This window comes from Cyprinus carpio, chromosome B13 (genome assembly GCF_018340385.1).
Source record: "Cyprinus carpio isolate SPL01 chromosome B13, ASM1834038v1, whole genome shotgun sequence".
NCBI classification, from domain to species: domain Eukaryota; kingdom Metazoa; phylum Chordata; class Actinopteri; order Cypriniformes; family Cyprinidae; genus Cyprinus; species Cyprinus carpio.
Window position 1 is genome coordinate 14,324,245 of NC_056609.1, and position 21,774 is coordinate 14,346,018.

The window sequence follows — 21,774 nt, forward strand, 5'->3', positions numbered from 1 at the left end:
GTATTGCTACTATTCACACATTCATCTTATGGCTTTGTTCACAGCATCAGTGCAGAGCTTCTCTGGCCATGTTAACATCTTAAACACACCCAAAAATTAATGAATTTTGTCATTATTAATTCACACTGGCTTCATCCGAATATGCATACTTCCCTACTATATAGTAAGTAAAAAACTAAATAGAAAAAGAGTAGCATGTCGGAATTCACGGTACCCAGATGACTTATTGTTTTCCGTGATATTCTATAGAGCACATCCAGTGGATACTTTACCATCACATGAGCGTATGGGAGAGGATTTTTCGTGTGTGACAGTAAAACAACGCAACAGATGCCATAGGTCACATGACAGTGACAACATGACTCAAGTACATCTGATTACATTTATACTTATCACATTCATACCATATAGATTATTTTTTTCTTTTGCAATATAAGCAATAAGCACTTAATCAAAATAATTTGTGCTTTTGGATGCAGCAATTCATGCAGTTGTTCCAAACCTGTGTTTTTTCTTTCTTCTGTAGTACTTCTGTCTGTGAAATTTTGAGAAACGTGTCAGTGTTTTTGTTTTTTTTTGTTGTTGAAGTGGGTGTTAGTGGTAACAGGTTGAGTTTGTATTTTTTATATTTTTTTTTTTTTTTTCCACAGAAGAAAGAAAGTCATGCAATTTTGGAACGACATGTGGGACAGTAAAGATAGAATTTACATTTTTGGGTGAACACTTTCTGTAAGCTAGCAAATTGCTATATTTTCCCATAGAGGAAACAGTTGCCAACTATAAAATGTTATTTATAAAATGTACACTAGTTGATTCATACCAGTAATGAGTTGATGAATGAGTAGCACAAATGGAAGATCAGGCAGAGAATATAAATATAATTTCACAAGTTTCCTCAGGAAGCAGAGGTTGGGTGTGTTTCTTCTCCAAACTCAAATGCCAGTACCATTTAAAAAAAAAAATCCAGGTTGAACTGTCAAACCTGACCATCAAAAGCATAGCTCTTTATTGGGGATAAGAATGTGATTCATTCAGTCTGCAATGTGCAATAGCTCTTCCCTGATATGAATCCTTTAGCAAGCAAGTTGCTGTCAAATGCACTGCAGTATTAAAAGAGCCCCTAAAACAACTCTCTGTGGGTTTCTGAAAGATTAACTTTTTCACGCTTTGGTCTATATTTAAATGTGTGTTCAGTCATGAGACCCTCACGCTCTGATCTTTCACATCAAGCTCTGAGGCATTGTAGACGAGCAGTGAAGGACCATTTAAGGCTTGGCCATTGTGAAGTTCTATTAACTTTCTCTTGACCTTATTGTGGTTGTAATGTAAAAGCCAGTGGGGTTTTCATCCCTGGCTCAGTAGATGAATGAGTGGATGGTGGGAAATCGACGAGCCGTGACTACACGTCAGAGACCTACAAATATCAATCTCTGCCCTTGCTGCCCCCATTGTCTCTAAGCATGAGTGATTTTTCATTTTTAATGAAGGACAGTGCCAGCAGGTCAAGGTTATTAAAGAAAAATGACCAGTCCTTTCATTGTTAGGTCTCCATAGTGCCTCTGTTGTATGTGCAAAACACACACAGTTAATATATTTAATCTAAATGCAGGATTTATTAAATCTTGTAGAAAGGGTGGTTGCATTTCACACTTTCAGATCTGTCTGCAATCCAAGTCTTGTAGTGTGAAATTTGTTTTGACTGGAAGTGACAATGGCGATGACAGACAGTTGGGTAGTATGCCTTTGATCTTGCCTTTGATAATTCACACGTAACAATCATCACTCACATGATTGAGAACTGATTTGCGTGAAACGATTGACATGAATGAGAACCGATTGAGAACCCCAAACCACCAGAGGGCACCCTTGCTCTCAGTGATGATTCAATGACAGGGCTGTGCGATATACACACTAAAGTATGTCAAAATGTAAGTCTTGGCAAGTTTTTACTTAAACTCAGTCTGTTGTGTCTTGTTAATGAACATAAACAGTATAGGGAAAGTAATGGAATGCTTGTCAGTATGCTTGTCAGGTCTTAAAGTGGCAGCAGCCTAAAAAACCTCTTGCACTCTCTGTAATTTAATGGCAATTAAACAACAAAAGAAAATGAGAGAATCATTCCCTTTACTTAATAACTTTAGTAAATAAAAAAAGAGAAAGAGTAGATTAAGGGGTTGGGGTAATTTTTATGAACACACTGACAGTCTATGACCAACACTAATAACCTGTCAGTGACCAGGATTTAAAATCATGTGGTGTGTGGGCAGCATAAAATGTCACAGTGTTGTGAATCTGACCAATAAAATAAGACACATGAAATATTTTGTGACTGTATAATGTATACTATAACTGGAATGGAACAACCAAACCTAGAGAAAACATTTTCAGAAAACCCCCACCCACAGTAAAAACTGAAGTATTTGTGAAGAAAGGAGTGAGTGTTTTTAGCATACATCTTTGTCTCTCTTAACATAAATGCTAAAAAGGATTTACTGTTGCTAGAGCTGTCAAGAGTGTCTCTAATAAAAACATTTACGATGTAGTACAGGGCATATCAGACACTTGTTAACCACAAAAATGAAAATGTTGTGTCTCCAAGTGCTCATTTAATTCAGCAGTTCCCATCCTACAATAAACACATTCTAAGAATAGTCCTGTCACCTCTTGTAAGAGTGACACAGTCTCCATTTAGAATGGCAGTGCTGTTGTAGTGTAACAGTAGTGCTTTTATAGCTCACATTTGGACTCTGCATTGTCTTGAAGATGAGATCATCCCCTGCTGACGGACATTCACTAGCCCTTTTGTCTTAATCATAATTCAATAATGCATACACATTTGTTGCATAGTTTGTGTGCATTTATGTATATGCATTTTTTTGTATGTATGCATATATCAAAGGTCTCGTTGTTAGGTGTAACCCTGCACTAATATTTCATTAGTATTACAGGATTTTGATCATGCTAATTCTTTATTGTCTGAGACAAGACAATTGCAAAATATTTACTAGTATATCAAATTCCATGTCATGATTAAAGCTACAGTCCTTCGTTTAGAAATTACTAGCCCTTAATTCACCACATAGTGTATAAGAAGTGTAGTTGTAAATGAGGTTTTTGCAACTAATAAAGAAAGATTGTAGTGCCCTTCTTTATTAGAATCAAGTATAGTTGAAGGTAGATATACATTCTTACAAAAGTAAATTCTGTTTCTTTTTATGTTCATTCCAAACTGTTTCAACAAACACATCACAGTTGACTTCTTTACATTGCTGGCTTAGCGGTGAAATAACTTCAGTTGATTTTGTCTGTTTTTGCCAGATGTGGTTTGCGTTTGGGGCACACTGTGTTTTTAAGTGGTTTTGCAAATGTTTGTGGGTTAACTGGGAGAAAAAGAATGGGATATAAAGCACTGTTTTCTGATAAGCATGGGTTTGTGGCTTACTTGGCTCATTCTTGGGCAGTTCAAGACATTCACAGACATTAATGTTATGGTTATTAAAGCTATTTCAACTATTGTGAGGAGACTCCAAGCAGATTTAAAACTATCCCAGAGATACTGAAGTTTGATCTCATCCATTTTGTTGTCAGAGGGTGTCTCTTTGGGTTGCTACATATTTCTTCCTTGTATGGTTTAAAGGCCTTGTTGTTTTAATAATGACTTCTGTTTGAAAGCGGCCTACACTTGCTTGTTGCTCTCGTTACACTTGCTTGGGGTAAAATACTGTGCATAATAGGTTTTAATTTATTATATGGAAGTAAGTCACATTGGACAATAGGAAATATTTCAGGAGAACCCAGGTATTCCATCCTGTCCCAGACAGCAGTGAAAGTAGGTTACATTTTATGACACGAGTGAGTGGAGGAGAGGAGATCAATAAGACACAATGCTTCAGGAAAAAATAAAATAAAAATCTAAAAGTTCTGAAACCTCAGTATTAAAATCATATTTTTCATTTTTATAGTATATAAACAGTAATCAAGCTGTGGCTAAATGGACTCGGCAACATAATATAGGCTATGTATTATGACACATCTTTATTTTTGAATGGGGAGTCATTTTTTTGTCTACATTGAGGTTGAGAGTGTTTAAAACAATTTAAAACAAATAAAATAAAAAATGTCATATTTTCCTAAAAGTTTTTTTCCCTGAAGTTTCAGTGTTTCATGGGTGGTGGTTATGAAATAGCCACTGTACTGCAAAACAAGGGTTATGGGTGATTCACTTCTGTAGAATTCTCAAAACAGAAGTCATAATGTTTGTATTGAATTTTGTGGTCATCACTGAAGAAAACACTGTGTCCACTGCATTTAGGATTGAGTGATTTGTTGTGCCAGTTGTTCATTACGTTATGCTCTGACTCAGTGTGGCTGGTGCTGCTGGTGATCTTCACCTCTTGCGCTGTTTGTGTGATAAACATGGGTTTTGGGGGATAAGCTGATCTCTTGATTGATGTGCAGTTGCTGTGACTGGCTCTGTAACATTCTGGTCTTGGCCCTCCTCCACTGTCAGACAAATGAGTATATTTTGCTTCAATCCATGGGGATTATGAGCCTTGTTTCTGTGCTGGAGGAGGAGGGATGGAAAATGAGAGGAAAGAGGATGAATCAGGAGCAGGTGGTTGTGCCAGTGTCACATGGCCAGTTTGTTGGCGCACGTGGATGGCGTTTCATGATGTGACATTGGACACTGTAGAGGATTTTAAATTGGGCAGGCTGTGTAGTCAAGATGTCAAATGTCAGTCATAATTATTGCCAATGTTTTCTCAAGTCCTAATATCACACACTTCAAACAGGAAACAGGAGTTTCCAAAGCATTTTTAAGCATTCAGCGACCTTTTTTTCAAATGTTTGTATAACAATCTGATTTTATAGTTTGATTTTACATATTCTATGATTGCATATTTTGAAGACTTTACAATTTTTATGTTATTATTCTTCTATAGTTTTATTATTTTTTTAATATGTAGATGTTTATCTTAGAGAATAAAAAAATATATATATGCACATGTGCACAACTGTCTGAATTCACATATATACTGTACAATATTCTCTCTAAAATTTGTTATGTCAACTGATCTGTGTTTTTTTCTTTGTCAGGTTGACAGAGTCATCAGGATCGCTCACTGATGGACCAGTTAACTACAAGTACAAGACTAAATGCACTTGGCTGATTGAAGGATAGTGAGTACCACTATGTCAAGCTAATCTCTCAGTCTTTGTTATTTATATTTATTAATTACCAAGTGTTTTTGTTCAAAGCAACTTATAGAATATAATTTAGAAATCAAATTAAAAAAAAGGTTGGAGCTAAATTTTAATTTATTTATGTGACACATTTGTGCAACAAATGTTTAGGTTCAAATACATTTGTAATATTATTAATTATTAAAAAATAACATATTTTCTGCTTTATTTTAGCACAAATGCTGTGCTCAGGTTGAGGTTCAACCATTTTGCCACAGAGTGCAGTTGGGATCACATGTATGTCTTTGATGGAGACTCGATTTATGCACCTTTGGTAGCTGTGTTTAGGTGAGTGATACTGGAATCAAAGTCAGTAATACACACAAACTGATATAAACGTCAGTTCATTTCAAACATAAATGCATTTTGTTGGCCTGAGACAATGCATATAATCTCATAATCAAATCAGACTACGTCACCCATGAAGTTTGCTTAAAAAATGTTTGCTAATCTTTCATTTGTGTGCCTTTTTAACCTTAGCAATACAAACATTTTTTAATTGAAAGAATAGCGAGGGTGTTAACCTCTGTTCACCCACTAAATTTTGTTTATTCCCTGGTTCATCATTTAGCCTCATCTGCAATCATTAAGGAAACAAATGATGAATGCTTTAATTAAAATGACTAGAATGTAGAGTAATAAATGGCAGGCAATCTAAATAGCAGGATAAATGTGCATTTCTCAAAAATTTACTGCTGATTTTTTGGAATTGCTGGTGACAAACTAAATTACACTTGATTCTACAAAAAAACCTCCAGTGATTACAAAAAATGGAATGTGCAAATCACCCCAAAAGAACTCTTTAGTGACTCTAAAAGTGAGTTAGTGAGATGAGATCTAACTACCTAAGTTGGGTAGCACATTAAAAATGAAAGCAGTCTGTTTGCTTCACTCTATTTTCTCTGTCCTTTCTCTGTCTCTTTTTCTTTTCTTCTTCCTCTCAGATGTTATCTCTTATGCCTTTTTAATGGGATAGACCTTGTTTTCAGATGACCTGCTGTGTACTTTAGTGTGTGTGTTTGTGTTGGTGTGCAGTGTCTGGTCCATTGCATCTCTGTGGTTGTCCACTTTGTTGTGCTGAAGCACTGAATGTGAGCTTATCCTCTTCCTTATTAGTAGAATATTGCACAGTCAAGAGCATGCAGTGGAGGTTTATCCTGCTCCCGATGCTGTTTGCTTAGCAACAGCTGTCCTCATGCTGTGTGGAATATGTGAACACAAAGGAAGGAAGTCTTTCCTGTCTCATTTGTGTGTCATGCTCTTACATGTCCAGTGGCCTGGTTGTCCCAGAGACTAAAGGAAATGAAACCGTTCCTGAGGTGGTGACCACATCTGGATACGCATTGTTACACTTCTTCAGTGATGCTGCCTACAATCTTACAGGATTCAACATCTTTTATTCGTGAGTATGGTTATACAGTCACAATGCTTTAATTTTATATATATATATTGATGCTGCCTACAATCTTACAGGATTCAACATCTTTTATTCGTGAGTATGGTTATACAGTCACAATGCTTTAATTTTATATATATATATACACACACAGTGCCCTCCACTAATATTGGCACCCTTGGTAAATATGATTTTGATCTTTCATTCAAAATTTCACAAAATTCTAACCTTTCATCGAAGTAAAACAGTTGAAAATGGGGAGAGATAAAAGTTTTTCTCCAATGCGTGTTGGCCACAATTATTGGCAACCCCTAGAAATTCTTATGGGTAAAATATGTCTGAAGTATATTCCATTGTCCATTCATTGTGAATATGAGGAACACAAAGGCCAAATTCCCTTAATCATCCATCACAAGGAGTAAAACCAAAGAATATAGTGAGGAGGAGAGTTTGAGTGGCCAAAGACTCTCCAAGGATCACAGCTGGAGAACTGCAGAGATTAGCTGAGTCTTGGGGTGAGAAACCTATAAAAAATATCAAACAGCCCTTATATCACGCTTATATCAGCTGTCAGACATGACTGGAACTTCAAATGGCACTGGCTTCTATGGTCAGCTGAAACTAAAAATAGAGCTTTTTGGCAGTAAACCCACCAGATGGGTTTGGTACAAGGAGGGATAAAAAGTACCCCATGTCCAGTGTTAAATATACTGCTGGATCTTTAATGATTTTTCTGCCGGAGGTCCTGGACATCTTGTTCAGATGCATGGCATCATGAATTCTATCAAATACCAACAGATAAAAAATCAAAACCCAAAGCCTCAGTTAGAAATCTTATAATGGGCCGTGGTTGGATCTTCCATCAGGACAATAATCCAAAACAAACATCAAAATCAACACAAAAATGGGTCACTAAGCACAAAATGAAGCTTCTGCCATGGCCGTCCCAGTCCTCTGACCTGAACCCTGTAGAAAATGAGTGAGGTCAGCTGAAGAGAAGAAGCACCAACATGGAGCTGTGGATCTGAAGGATCTGGAGAGATTCTGGATGAAGGAATGGTCTCTGATCTCTTGTCAGGTGTTCTCTAACCTCATCAGGAATTATAGGAGAAAACTTGGAGCTGTTATCTTGGGAACAGGACGTTGCAATAATCGGGTGCCAATAATTGTGGCCAACATGAACTACAGTAGAGAAAGCATTTATTTCACAATGTGATCCCCCCCCCACTTTCACTTGTTTATATGATCACTCTCCCCCTGCTGTGTTTTTCAGGATCAACTCCTGTCCTAATAACTGTTCAGGTCATGGAAGGTGTACAACGGGTAACTCCATCTCCAGCAGTGTTTACTGTGAGTGTGAGCGATACTGGAAAGGTGAGGCCTGTGATATTCCCTACTGTTGGGATGACTGTGGCAGTCCTGACCGCGGATACTGTGACCTCACCGGAGAAAAGCTCTGTGTCTGCAATGATAGCTGGCAAGGTGAGGGGCATGTAATTGTTTAGATGTCTTTTATGTCTTTATGTCTCCAAAACTGACATTTTTTTTTGGATCATGTTAATGTTCTCATACACTACTGTTCAGTTACTGGCCAGTAAGATTTTTTTTTGGAAGAATTGAATACTTTTATTCAGCAAGGATGCATTAAATTGATCACAAGTGAAATTAAAGACATATGTAATGTTGTAAAATAGATCTATTTCAAATAAAAGTTGTTCTTTATATTCATCAATGTATTCTACAAATGTATCACAGTTTATTTTATTTTTTTTATTTACAAAACAATTAAGCAGCACTACTGTTTTAAAAAAAATATTAATAATAAATGTTTCTTGGGCACTAAATAAGCATATTAGAATATTTTCTGAAGAATCATGTGACACTAAGACTGGAGTAATGATGCTGGCAATTCAGCTTTGCCATCTCAGAAATAAATTATATTTTAAAGTAAAAAAATAAAAAAAAAATAAGAAGTCCAGGTAATTTAGATTGTAATATTTAATTTTGTAATTGTTGCTTCTTTCAAAAACATAAACCTTTTTATAAGGGTAGTACATTTTTGCATTTTCCTTGTATTAAGTTTCCAAACTCCATGTGACTGCAAACACGAAATATTCTTTAAGAAGCCTCCTAAATAAACACACTAGTGACAAAATCAGAATGAGTCTTATGTTTTATGTCAGTAGTGCCACCTGCTGGTTATCAGTGATATGTTGGTTAATTTTTTGATGCACGTTCAACATCTGGTGAAAGTAATAAAAAAATAGCTATGGATATTAGTAATTACACATGTATATAATTGGAAATATAGATTTTATTTGAGCACAGTTTCAATTGTATTTGGTTACTGGACATAATGTTTCGATATTTAAAGACCTCCTGTTGTGAAAATCAAGTTTTTAACGTTGTTTACAATGTCTGTCTGGTGTTTTAACACGCTTAAAGAAAACCATTTGCAAACGTCGATCGTTTCCTATCGTTAACAAATCCCAAAAACCTGCTGGGCGGGGCTTTTCAACGTGGTTTTGCAGCGTTGCGCATTGTAGCCAATCACAGACATACCTGATGATTTTATGAACGCAACGGCCAATCAGAATTTTGTTTAAGTAAGTCAGAATCCGCTCACCGCTGAAAAGGCCAGAGATTTGTCCAAGCATGAATTCTAAACGGTCGCGAATCCTCTCTCGTTATAACAAACAAGGTGCAAATAAGATGTAAGTAGGATGATGTGAATAAGAGAGTAATTGGTCAGTTTAGAGATTCAGAAGTGACAGATTTTCATTCATATAGCTAAGGGGTGCGTTCGTTGCGCACTTTTTTGGCTATAATCCATTCAGAATATATTTACTCAGGGGTTCACTCTCAGATAACTGTTTATCTAGTATTGCCACTTGACACTGTGTAGTGTTTAACCTTAGTGCTTAAGTTAAATGAGTGGAACAGTGGAGAAAGTTCGAGCTGGTGTGATTGAGTGTTGGCGGGAACTAGTTAACATATTCATGCCTCACGTATGCTAAGTGAGGTAAGGATCGATGTAGTTAATGTCATGGCATAAAAACGTTATTTGCATGGGGAAAGCGTTTAAACGTAATTTTGATGAACAAAGATGAGTTTTAAGATAAAGATAAAACTGGTGACTGCAGGGGATTGTAAAGTACTTGAATAATTTTTGAGGTATTTTATTCAGATGCTAAGATGATTCGCAGTTGTGTAATATTGGGAAAAGGCTGCCCTCTCTGGAGTGATGTGAAGCTGCAACCTTATTCTTCGTTTTAGAGAGGGGCTTTTACTAACCCCTAGATGGCAGTGCTGGATCATTTTTAAATCAGTCATTCAAAAGTGTAGCTGCTTATTTGTAGTGATTCATCGTATATGTAACAACAACGAACAATTGTATTATTATTATTTTTTTTGTTTACTGCTCCTTTTATTATTACCATCTTTATCACCATTTATTCAGCGATTTTTAACCACACGCACTTGTGATTAGGTTTCTGGTGTTTGATTTATAAGAGCATTTGTAATTCAAGGAAATAAAGAGCATGTTTGGCTGAGGTATTTGACTTGTTAACCATGTTATTGAAAATACATATCAAGTTGACAGTTCTGGTCCATATCCCTCAGTGTTTGTTCAGAGTCTTTTAGTTATTTTCAACTGCTTAGTGCTTATACACATTTTCAAAACTTTTTTTTGCATTGCATTGCATTCAAAATATCACAAACATATCTCAGAAGCAAATTTCAAACACCTTTGGCATTATATTAATTCCTGTTAGATTGTTTTGTGTTACATAGAGAATTGTGTGTTGTGTTTTATGAGAACTGAGTCAAAGGCTGAGAATTGGTGTATTTTTGTGAATTAGTGTGGTTTTGCAGAGTTGGTTCTGGTGTTTGAGTGTCAGGTTTCAGAAACTGTGTGAAAAGTAAAGATTTTGTGTCTAAGCAGTTGAAAAAAACTGTAAACTAGACACACACAGCTTCTGTGAACACACACTTATCTGTAGTTTAATCTGCCCGTCTAGTTTCTTATCTGACTTCTTTCTCATCTCAGGTCCAGATTGCTCTTTAAAAGTTCCTTCGGCTGAGCCGTACTGGTTTCTGCCTAACGTGAAGCCTGATGGACAGTCACTAGGTCGGGCTTCCCATAAAGCAGTGGTTCATGGGAAGCTAATGTGGGTGATTGGAGGGTTCACCTTTAACTACAGCTCCTTTCAGATGGTTATAAAGTAAGTTCTGCCGCCTGGCGACATAATAAGCCAATATCTTGTACTTGTTTTCATGCATCTGCATGCATCACGTCACTTGTGTATATAAGAATAGTTCATGCACACTTATGTTTAATTATGTGATGTGATCTTTAAAAGCAATTTTTGACATTCAGGTTTTGATGTTGTATCACTAAAAAAATAATTCTAAAAATATGTATCACAGTTTTTACAAAATTATTAAGTTGCACAACTGTTTTTACCATTAATAATAATAAATGTACCAAATCAGCATATTAGAATGATTTTTGAAGGATCACGTGACACTGAAGACTGGACTAATTGCTGATGAAAATTCAGCCTGGTTAGCACAGAAATAATTATATTTCAAAATATACTGAAATAGCAAAAAAAGGTTTATGATATTTAATATGAATTGTAATATTTTTACAGTATTACTGTTTTGATTTTGATAAACCTCTTTCACAATCTGTACTGTATACATTACGTTCCCCTTGTTTATCAACTTGCAATGAATGTGCAGCACTTTCTCTTTCTTTCTTTCTTCCTTTCTTTCTTATGTTCTTCTGTTTTGCAGCTATAATCTAGAAAGTAGCACATGGGATGTAATACCAATCAATGGTGGCCCTCTGCAGCGCTATGGACACTCTCTGGCTCTTTACAAGGTAAACACACTGCTAATCACGTTGCATAACAATGCCTCGGTGATTTACATTTGAGAAGATGTGACCTCAGTCAATGTTGTCCATAATGTTACAGGCCAGGGTCAGATAGTGTTTAGATACATGTTGCATCGAGTTGCATGTTCTTTCTTTATTTTGTAGCAACAGTGCCATCTACTGTTAATGTAGAGTATTTTTTATCAGGTAATGTAGTAATAATTCCATTATAAAACCCTGACAGTTTATGCTATAGTGCTATTTAAAAGAGGGTGTTAACTGATATATAGTGATTTCTTACGTGCTCTCTTTTTCCTGGATGTTATGCTTTCCTCTGTAGGAGAGGTCAGCACTTAATAGTATCCCAGGGTAAGCTTCAGAGTGATTTGATGTTAGAGAGTGTTAGACCGATGATTTAGCATTATAGCTTTTAGCTTAGCAATGTAGCGCTTAGCATAGCTGTTCATTATTTACTGATAAGCAGTATTTTTTGTGTGTATTAAACATGGGCACTTGATCAAATGCATTCTTTGTGTTAAATTTCGTTTTAAGTTGTGTTAAAAATATGACTTCCTCTTTCCAAATCTGACTGCACTCAGTTCTCTTTGTTTATTTTACTTGTTAAATGAACAGGCTGTCATAAAAACAGTTAAAGATAGCTAAGTATGAATTTGGTACAGTAAAGTGGTAAGTTTTGTTTTGTCTGGACTGACAAAAAAAAAAAAAAAGCTGTGCTGCATTGGCCGGGAATCGAACCCGGGCCTCCCGCGTGGCAGGCGAGAATTCTACCACTGAACCACCAATGCTTGCATGGAAGAACTTGCTGCGCTCACGTGGTCATGTGGGACTGAGGCACACATGGTGTTTAAAACCAATGCGATGAAAGCAGGAGCGCTAAAAGAAGAGTGCACACTGTGGAATGTGTAGTGTGTAACTGAGCATGCGGTGAATGCAGTGCGTCATGGCCACGAGAACTCCCACTGCTTTTTCATGTGAGCATTGGTGGTTCAGTGGTAGAATTCTCGCCTGCCACGCGGGAGGCCCGGGTTCGATTCCCGGCCAATGCAGCGCATCTTTTCTTTTGTCTGTCTAGAAAAATTTTATAACTTTTCTGGAACTTTAAAATAAGTACTTAGCTAAGCCTGTGTGTTTAACAAGAAGAATGGAGAAAGTAAAGAAAAAATGGCAGGATAAAGGAAGATAAAAACATAATGCATTTGATCCCCATATATCCCCCAATTACCCATGGTTTTCATCCTAAAAACAGAAAAAAATGTCTATTATTGTGACAGTTTATTAAAAAAAAAATACATGTTGAATGAGAGGGTTCACATACTTTTTATTTTTTTTCTTTGGACAAAAAAATTAATAAATGTAGTGTAAATCAAGTCTGGGTGTGTGACCTGAGATATTAAATCAAAGTCAAATCAGAGTCGTTTATTGTCAAATGTACAAGTACCATATATGAAGTACAATGAAAATCTTACTTGAATGCTTTCCCACAGACTATAAACAAGATAGAATACAATAGACATTATTGCTTCCATATGTACAAAAATATGCACCAGAATAGACTGGACTCATTTACACATATAAAGCCACTGTCATACCTCTAGGGAAGGTTTTTTGTTTGGATGAGCTTCATTTCTTTTAGATAATGAACTATAACACTTAATAGTATCCCAGGGTAAGCTTCAGAGTGATTTGATATTAGAGATTGCTACACCGGTGATTTAGCATTATAGCTTTGAGCTTAGCAATGTAGCGCTTAGCATAACTCTTACAATTTTTATTATTTACTGATAAGCAGTATTTTTTTGTGTGTATTAAACATGGGCACTTGATCAAATGCATTCTTTGTGTTAAATTTTGTTTTTAGTTGTGTTAAAAAAATGACTTCCTCTTTCCAAATCTGACTGCACTTAGTTCTCTTTGTTTATTTTACTTGTTAAAGTGATAGTTCACCCAAAAATCAAAATTATGTCATTAATGACTCACCCTCATGTTGTTCCAAACCCGTGAGACCTCCGTTCATCTTCGGAACACAGTTTAAGATATTTTAGATTTAGTCCGAGAGCTTTCTGTCCCTCCATTGAGAATGTATGTACGGTATACTGTCCACGTCCAAAAGGGTAATAAATACATCTTCAAAGTAGTCCATGTGACATCAGAGGGTCCGTTAGAATTTTTTGAAGCATCGAAAATACATTTTGGTCCAAAAAATATCAAAAACTACGACTTTATTCAGCATTGACTTCTCTCCCGGGTCTGTTATGAGCGCGTTCACCTCACATCCAGTTCGCGAACGAATCACTCGATGTAACCGGATCTTCTTGAACCAGTTCACCAAATCGAACTGAATCGTTTGAAACGGTTCGCGTCAACAATAAGCATTAATCCACCAATGACTTAAGCTGTTAACTTTTTTAACATGGCTGACACTCCCTCTGAGTTCAAATAAACCAATATCCCGGAGTAATTCATTTACTCAAACAGTACACTGACTGAACCGAGCCAGATAACGAACGAAACATTGACTCGTTCTCGAGTCAAGAACCGGTTGCATCGGTTTTCGGATCACCGGTAGTGATGGGAAGTTCTGTTCTTCTCCGCGAACCGGTTCTTTCGGACAGTTTGATTCAATAAACCGGTTGCCGAAGACGGTTCACCAGTTCTTTTGCGCTCGACGTAATGACTTCATTGGCGATGATTGCCCTTGATTGAAGCCTTCGGTTTACCCGCGCTCATAACATTAGCACAGAATCGGTTCAGAATCAATCACCAAAAGAACCAGTTCAGTTCAGACGCGCTGTGTGTCAGTCTGAATCACGCCATGCGCAGTATCATCAGCTCCTCGGTTCTCGAATCGGACGCGTCTGACAGAAACGGTTCTTGACTCGAGAACGAGTCAATGTTTCGTTCGTTATCTGGCTCGGTTCAGTCAGTGTACTGTTTGAGTAAATGAATTACTCCGGGATATTGGTTTATTTGAAAATCAGAGGGAGTGTCAGCCATGTTAAAAAAGTTAACAGCTTAAGTCATTTGTGGATTAATGCTTATTGTTGACGCGAACCGTTTCAAACGATTCAGTTCGATTTGGTGAACTGGTTCAAGAAGATCCGGTTACATCGAGTGATTCGTTCGCGAACCGGATGTGAGGTGAACGCGCTCATAACAGACCCGGGAGAGAAGTCAATGCTGAATAAAGTCGTAGTTTTTGATATTCTTGGACCAAAATGTATTTTCGATGCTTCAAAAAATTCTAACGGACCCTCTGATGTCACATGGACTACTTTGAAGAGTTTTTATTACCTTTCTGGACGTGGACAGTATACCGTACATACATTCTCAATGGAGGGACAGAAAGCTCTCGGACTAAATCTAAAATATCTTATACTGTGTTCCGAAGATGAACGGAGGTCTCACGGGTTTGGAACGACATGAGGGTGAGTCATTAATGACATAATTTTGATTTTTGGGTGAACTATCCCTTTAAATGATCAGGCTATCATAAAAACAGTTAAAGTTATCTAAGTATTAATTTGTTACAGTAAAGTGATGAGTTTTGTTTTGTCTGGAATGACAAAAGAAAAGCTGTGCTGCATTGGCCGGGAATCGAACCCGGGCCTCCCGCGTGGCAGGCGAGAATTCTACCACTGAACCACCAATGCTTGCGTGGAAGAAGTTGCTGCGCTCACGTGGTCATGTGGGACTGAGGCACACATGGTGTCTAAAACCAATGCAATGAAAGCAGGCGCGCCAGCATAGAGAGAAGAGAAACCAGAAGTGTAAATCAGAAAAGGGAAGAACTGGAGAAATGAAAAGAAGAGTGCACACTGTGGAATGTGTAGTGTGTAACTGAGCATGCGGTGAATGCAGTACGTCATGGCCACGAGAACTCCCACTGCTTCTTCATGTGAGCATTGGTGGTTCAGTGGTAGAATTCTCGCCTGCCACGCGGGAGGCCCGGGTTCGATTCCCGGCCAATGCAGCGCATTTTTTCTTTTGTCTGTCTAGAAAAAAGTGACGACTTTATTGGAACATTGACATAAGTACTTAGCTAAGCCTGTGTGTTTAACAAGAAGAATGGCAGGATAAAGGAAGATAAAAACATAATGCATTTGATCCCCATGTATCCCCCAATTACCCATGGTTTTCATCCTAAAAACAGAAAAAAAAGGTCTATTATTGTGACAGTTTATTTAAAAAATACATGTCGAATGAGAGGGTTAACAATTTTTTTCTATTTTTTCTTTGGACAAAAAAAATAAATAAATAAATGTAGTGTAAATCAAGTCTGGGTGTGTGACCTGAGATATTAAATCAAAGTCAAATCAGAGTCGTTTATTGTCAAATGTACAAGTACAATGTATAAAGTACAATGAAAATCTTACTTGAATGCTTTTCCACAGACTATAAACAAGATAGAATACAATAGGCATTATTGCTTCAGTATCTACAAAAATATGCACCAGAATAGACTGGACTCATTTACACCTAAGCTGCGTTTCCACTGCTGGAACTTTACCCAGGAACCAGGGACTTTGGGCTGGTACTCGGTGTGTTTCCACTGCAGGAACCTGGATCTAAATAAAGTTCCGGGTAAAATAAAAGCCCCTTTAGAAAGTCCCTGCTGGCGAGGTATTACTTTTTCAAAGGTCCAGAACTTTCGGGGGTGGGACTTGGGTGCTGAGCATGCTGATTGGTTGAGTTCACGCAGCATTGTGATTTCAACCACCATTTATTCACATAATTTTCAAAATATTACTGTTATCGTGTCATGAAATGTAGTTTTAAAAGTATTTCAGGTGAGAATGTAGTTGTGTAAAACTCAAATCCGCGGTTTATTTATAAAGACAGTGCCTCAGATCACAGATCACACTCTCAAGTCGAACTCGCAAAGTCCGAACTACCGAGGATACAGGTCCGAAATTTGCATACTTTGTATTGAGAAACACGCGCAGACCTACGTCACCAGACTATTTGCCTAATCTACACGGTACTTTAGACCGCGGTGGAAACGCAGTGGGTATGGGGGGAAAGTGGTTACTGGTAAAGTTGTTGTTGTTAGTTTAGGTTGGTTCGCGGCACTAGAAAGCCACTGTCATACCTCTAGGGAAGGTTTTTTGTTTGGATGAGCTTCATTTTGTTTAGATAATGAACTATAACACTTAATAGTATCCCAGGGTAAGCTTCAGAATGATTCGATATTAGAGATTGTTACACCGGTGATTTAGCATTATAGCTTTTAGCTTAGCAATGTAGCGCTTAGCATAACTCTTACGATTTTTATTATTTACTGATAAGCAGTATTTTTTGTGTGTATTAAACATGGGCACTTGATCAAATGCATTCTTTGTGTTAAATTTTGTTTTTAGTTGTGTTAAAAAAATGACTTCCTCTTTCCAAATCTGACTGCACTTAGTTCTCTTTGTTTATTTTACTTGTTAAATGATCAGGCTATCATAAAAACAGTTAAAGTTAGCTAAGTATTCATTTGTTACAGTAAAGTGGTGAGTTTTGTTTTGTCTGAGCTGACAAAAGAAAAACTGTGCTGTATCATCTGGCAATCGAACCCGGGCCTCCCGTGGAGCAGTCGGGGATTATTTAGCGAAACAACCCTAAACCGTTTCTTGTTCATTCTCAATGGTAGTGCTAAACCACTACAGATGCAATATATTTTTGGCCACTAGCGCTCTTGTGGCGGTCTTCTGTGTTTCGGCACCCCGGGAAGTTTGAATTCACCATTTTTCTCCCGACACAAAGCAGTGAAATTCAACGCATTCCCAGCACATCTATCAAAGGTAAGATACTTTGTGACATCAGTTTACGTTTTATTACTGTTAATGCTGAAATCACATTAAGTAAACTTGGTTCGTTTCAACACTTTAATTTTAATAATTTTATTTATTATAGTTCATCGTAGGTTGATTTGTTTGCACGTCAAATTATGAATGAACATAGCTGTAATTTACGTTTCTATGTATTGTTTGTCATCATTAACACGTCATCTGTTGATTACAAGCTAAATTATAAATGGGCGTAAGCATTATTTTAATTTTTGTTATGAAATTACACATATTCCACAGTTCAAAATTTTTTTTCTGATAACCATAATTTAGCCATGGTGTTTTAGTAGTAGAATATAAAACGTGTGTGCGTAATAGAATTATTGCTTTTTGTAATATTTCCAGAGTATTTGCTTTTGAAATATTGCTATTTTGTTGTTCTTGTAGAGACCACTGTCTCTACACTGCTTGTGCCTTTGCTGTCATCTTTTTATGGTACCTATGCAGGTCATCAGTCAGATACAGGTAAATATTTGACACATGAACAACACAAAAGTGGTTTCTGTGGGTCTTAAAATATCTTCATTCACCTTTACACAAATTAAATCTTAAATTCATAAAATGATGGCATTAATTGTTGGATGCATAGCAAAAAGTGATATAGTTTCTTCCTCTATATTTTTTCTTGATTTCCAATACAAATATCAAAGCATCTTTTAATCAAGATATGTTTATTTTATTTGCAATATGTAAAATGAAGTCTTGAAAAATATTATAAAATTTATTCTTAACTCATTCACATATATTTGCTTTTGTTTTATCAGAACTTCCCTTTTAAGGTGATTTTTACTGAGGAAAATTGCAGATATTAGTTTTTGTGGTTACACTTTATTTTACAGTACATGTACTTACATGTACTTACAGTGTATTTATCTAAGAAAGTTCTGGTAATACAAGGTAACTGCATGGGGTAGGGTTAGGTTTAGGGGTAGCTTCAGGGTTAGTACCTAGTTATTACATAGTTATTGTAATTACTATAATAAGTACGTAGTATGTACATGAGGAACAGGACTGTAAAATAAAGTGCTACCATTTTTGTTTTAATCATAAACTCACTTCAAACAAGACTTTGTATTTCATGTGTTTTTGTATCTCCAGAAAATGTATCTTGACTTAGAAATCTTTATGCATTTGCACTGGAAAACAAGACAAAAATAGTGAGGAAGAGCATCAGTTTTTGCAGTATGATCTTAAGGTACAGTAAAAGAAATTTCCATGATCTAGTGTTTGGGAGCAGAGTGTTTCATGCGTTTTAGTAAAATTAATTAAATATCTGTTGGAAGTTGTATTTTCAAACTAATTTTGTTTTTCCCCAGACATTTACATTTACAGAACATATTTGCGTATTGTTTCTCCTCATTTGTTCTTCAAATTGGTTTTACTTGGTCTTGAAATGGTTTTAACTTTACCTTCATAAAACCTGCAGAAACTCAAACTAAATATTCAACTTGTTGCAGACACCACCGGTACACTGCCTGTGCCCTCACTATCCTCATCTCACAATGAAGGAGGCCATTGACAACTTGCTTAATAAACACCATGGGAAGAAGGACATCCTCATTAATATGCAGCAATGGTCCACAATTCCTCTAATGATCCAAACAACAGGCTCCTTCCGACCACAAAACTGCACATTTCACAGTATGTCAGGCACCTGGCCCAACTGCTGAACACTAGTTCAGCTTTTAACTCCAGAGAAACTTCTTGGGAGACAGCAACTTTGGTTCTCACTGACAAAGGTAGTGGAACAACAGGTGTACCAGTGGAAACAATGAAGCCTGCAGATGAACCAGCACCTGCTCTGACCTCACTCCTAACTCATGAGACTATTGAGAGAATTGTGGAGTGTATTATGGAGAAGCAGCTGCAACCTGAGCAGAAGAAGCAGCAAACAAAGACTTGCATGTGGACATCCAAAATCTTGCTATGACAGCGGTTGTTCCTCTAGGCCCTGTCAGATACTTCTACTGTTCCACAAAGGTTTTTAATGCTTCCAGTGGTGAAGGACTAGCAAACCCCAGAATGCCATTCCAAAATTTTATGGAAATGGAGTTCTTTAAGAGTGAACTCGAGGACACAAAGAACGGTTGGAGGAGAGAAGACATAAAAACGCAAGAGACCTGAAACTGAACACGTCAGTCGCTTGTGCAGATTGTGTAAAATGGAACTGAAGCAGGGTCCAAACAGTCCTCACATACACACAGGCTTTCCTGGGGCAGCAGGGTAATATGTTTATTGCCCTGCTAAAGTCTTTTCCATTTACCAACCTCAGGGCATGCAGAAAGAGATGACCTGGAACGAGTTTAAAGAGTCTGCATTTTACAAGATGGAAAGACAGAGATGGGTAGCAAAAATTTTTTATAAATAAATGATATTTCTTAATCTTTTGTCCCTTAGTAATATTTAAATCATGTATTTACTGTATATTTTGATTTGTTTATTTTTCTGTGAGATTGTAATATCTATATGTTGTCAGAATTAAATTTTTCTTTCTACTGTATTATTGATATTTACTTATCTTATAAAGTGCTTAAAGCATTTAATAAAAATATAATTGAAAATTACAAATTGCTTCATGAGTGCTGTGTTCCACTTCGTACAACTAATATTTTACCGTTTCTATGGTTTTGGAAACATTTAATTGATCATTTAACTTAAGGGTGTATTCACACCAGGAAAGTCCACTAGTTCACTTGCTTTGGTCCATGTATCCATGTAATGTTATACTATTATTTTACTGTATTTATTTTAATATTAATAATTAATTAATAAACAGGCGAGAATTCTACCACTGAACCACCATTGCTCGCATGGAAGGAGCTAGGGCTGCTCGATTATGGTAAAAATCATAATCACAGTTATTTTGGTCAATATTGTAATCACATTTATTTAACACGATTATGAGGGGACCATATGACCAAAACTTTATATGAGTGATTTATTTTAAGAAAGTTATGCATATCAAATATATATTTCTTTTTTGTAAATAAAGTTGCTGTGACATCTAAATTGTAGAGACCAACGGAATTTCAAATAAACAAACAAACAAACAAACAAACAAACAAACAAAAAGACCTCAAAATTATTGAAAATTATTGAAAATTATTGAAAATAATTAAACTGTCAGAAATAAAAAAGCAAAGGACAAATACAAGAGAATAAAAAGATACAAATGAAACAAACTGCTTTAATGTTTTTTTTTAATGCAAGTCTCAAGCAGTTTAAAGCTTACTACAGAAATGAATAATCAAATGTAAAATAAAACAGCAGTCTTCAATGTAAGAATTTAACTTTTTTTGTTTCTTAAAGCTACAAAAATCCTTCACTCCAGAGCAGTGTGTGAATTTGAATTTGTCTTTTGTTGTTTGATTAATAAGCACACAGTCGCAGCAGGAAAGTAGCCCGCTGTCTCTTTAAGAGTCGCACAGATCCAATTTACCGTTACCGTTAAGGTATACATGAATAATCACTAAGCGCAGCATTTTAACACATTTTTGCATGCGTTTTACCATTTAGGCGCTCACCTTGAGCTAAAAGATGACTTTACATGTCCGTGTTCTGTTCCGTCTCTGAGCGCATAAATCTTCCTGAGGAGCAGCGCAAGTTCTCTTTCACGCTTTTAAAAACATGAATAAATATACTTCGATAAATCAAGCACGTCCCATTTTGGAATTGTCCTGTTACATGATTTTACTGATTTGCACGGGAAATTTGACTTTTATGGAGGAAGGAAAGCGCAGCGCTGCAAAAGGAGGTGGAATGGGGCACAATAGTCATTTTATCTTGATTATTGTATTTTCATCATCTATGGAGGCCAAAATTGAAATCAAAACCATTTTTTCGATTAATTGCACAGCCCTAGAAGGAGCTGTTGTGCTCACGTGGTCATGTGGGGCTGAGGGACACATGGTGTCTAAAACCAATGCGATGAAAGCAGGAGCGCCAACACAGAGAGAAAAGAAACCAGAAGTGTAAATCAGAAAAGGGAAGAACTGGAGAAACGAAGAGTGCACACTGTGGAATGTGTAGTGTGTGATTGAGTATGCAGTGAATGCAGTACCTCATGGCCACGAGAACTCCCACTGCTTCTTCATGTGAGCATTGGTGGTTCAGTGGTAGAATTCTCGCCTGCCACGCGGGAGGCCCGGGTTCGATTCCCGGCCAATGCAGCGCACCTTTTCTTTTGTCAGTCCAGAAAAAATTGACGACTTTTTTGGAACGTTAACTTAAGTACTTAGCTAAGCCTGTGTGTTTAACAAGAAGAATGGAGAAAGTAAAGGAATAATGGCAGGATAAAGGAAGATGAAAACATAATGCATTTGATCAAGTACCCATGGTTTTCATCCTAAAAACAGAACTTTAAAATAAATTTAAAAAAAGGTCTATTATTGTGACAGTTT

The 21,774-nt window shown here is 36.7% G+C and overlaps 1 protein-coding gene and 5 non-coding genes across 8 annotated transcripts in view; 4 read left to right on the forward strand and 2 right to left on the reverse strand.

The window, feature by feature from the left end:
* Nucleotides 1–21,774, forward strand: part of atrnl1a (attractin-like 1a) — a 233,763-nt gene that overhangs the window by 13,066 nt on the left and 198,923 nt on the right. For all 3 annotated transcript variants that reach the window (XR_006156248.1, XR_006156249.1, XM_042736733.1), the window contains exons 2-7: nucleotides 5,098–5,181; nucleotides 5,419–5,532; nucleotides 6,518–6,646; nucleotides 7,914–8,122; nucleotides 10,692–10,866; nucleotides 11,444–11,531. Coding sequence is in view for 1 of the 3 variants with exons in the window: in XM_042736733.1 (XP_042592667.1) it covers nucleotides 5,098–5,181; nucleotides 5,419–5,532; nucleotides 6,518–6,646; nucleotides 7,914–8,122; nucleotides 10,692–10,866; nucleotides 11,444–11,531 (799 nt within the window). In the remaining 2 variants the exon portion in view is untranslated. The remainder of the gene's footprint in view (nucleotides 1–5,097; nucleotides 5,182–5,418; nucleotides 5,533–6,517; nucleotides 6,647–7,913; nucleotides 8,123–10,691; nucleotides 10,867–11,443; nucleotides 11,532–21,774) is intronic.
* On the reverse strand, nucleotides 12,261–12,331 carry trnag-gcc. The gene has a single exon. It is a non-coding gene; the product is annotated as a tRNA-Gly (tRNA).
* trnag-gcc lies at nucleotides 12,522–12,592 on the forward strand. Its single transcript has one exon. It is a non-coding gene; the product is annotated as a tRNA-Gly (tRNA).
* On the reverse strand, nucleotides 15,126–15,196 carry trnag-gcc. Its single transcript has one exon. It is a non-coding gene; the product is annotated as a tRNA-Gly (tRNA).
* Nucleotides 15,446–15,516, forward strand: trnag-gcc. Its single transcript has one exon. It is a non-coding gene; the product is annotated as a tRNA-Gly (tRNA).
* On the forward strand, nucleotides 21,473–21,543 carry trnag-gcc. Its single transcript has one exon. It is a non-coding gene; the product is annotated as a tRNA-Gly (tRNA).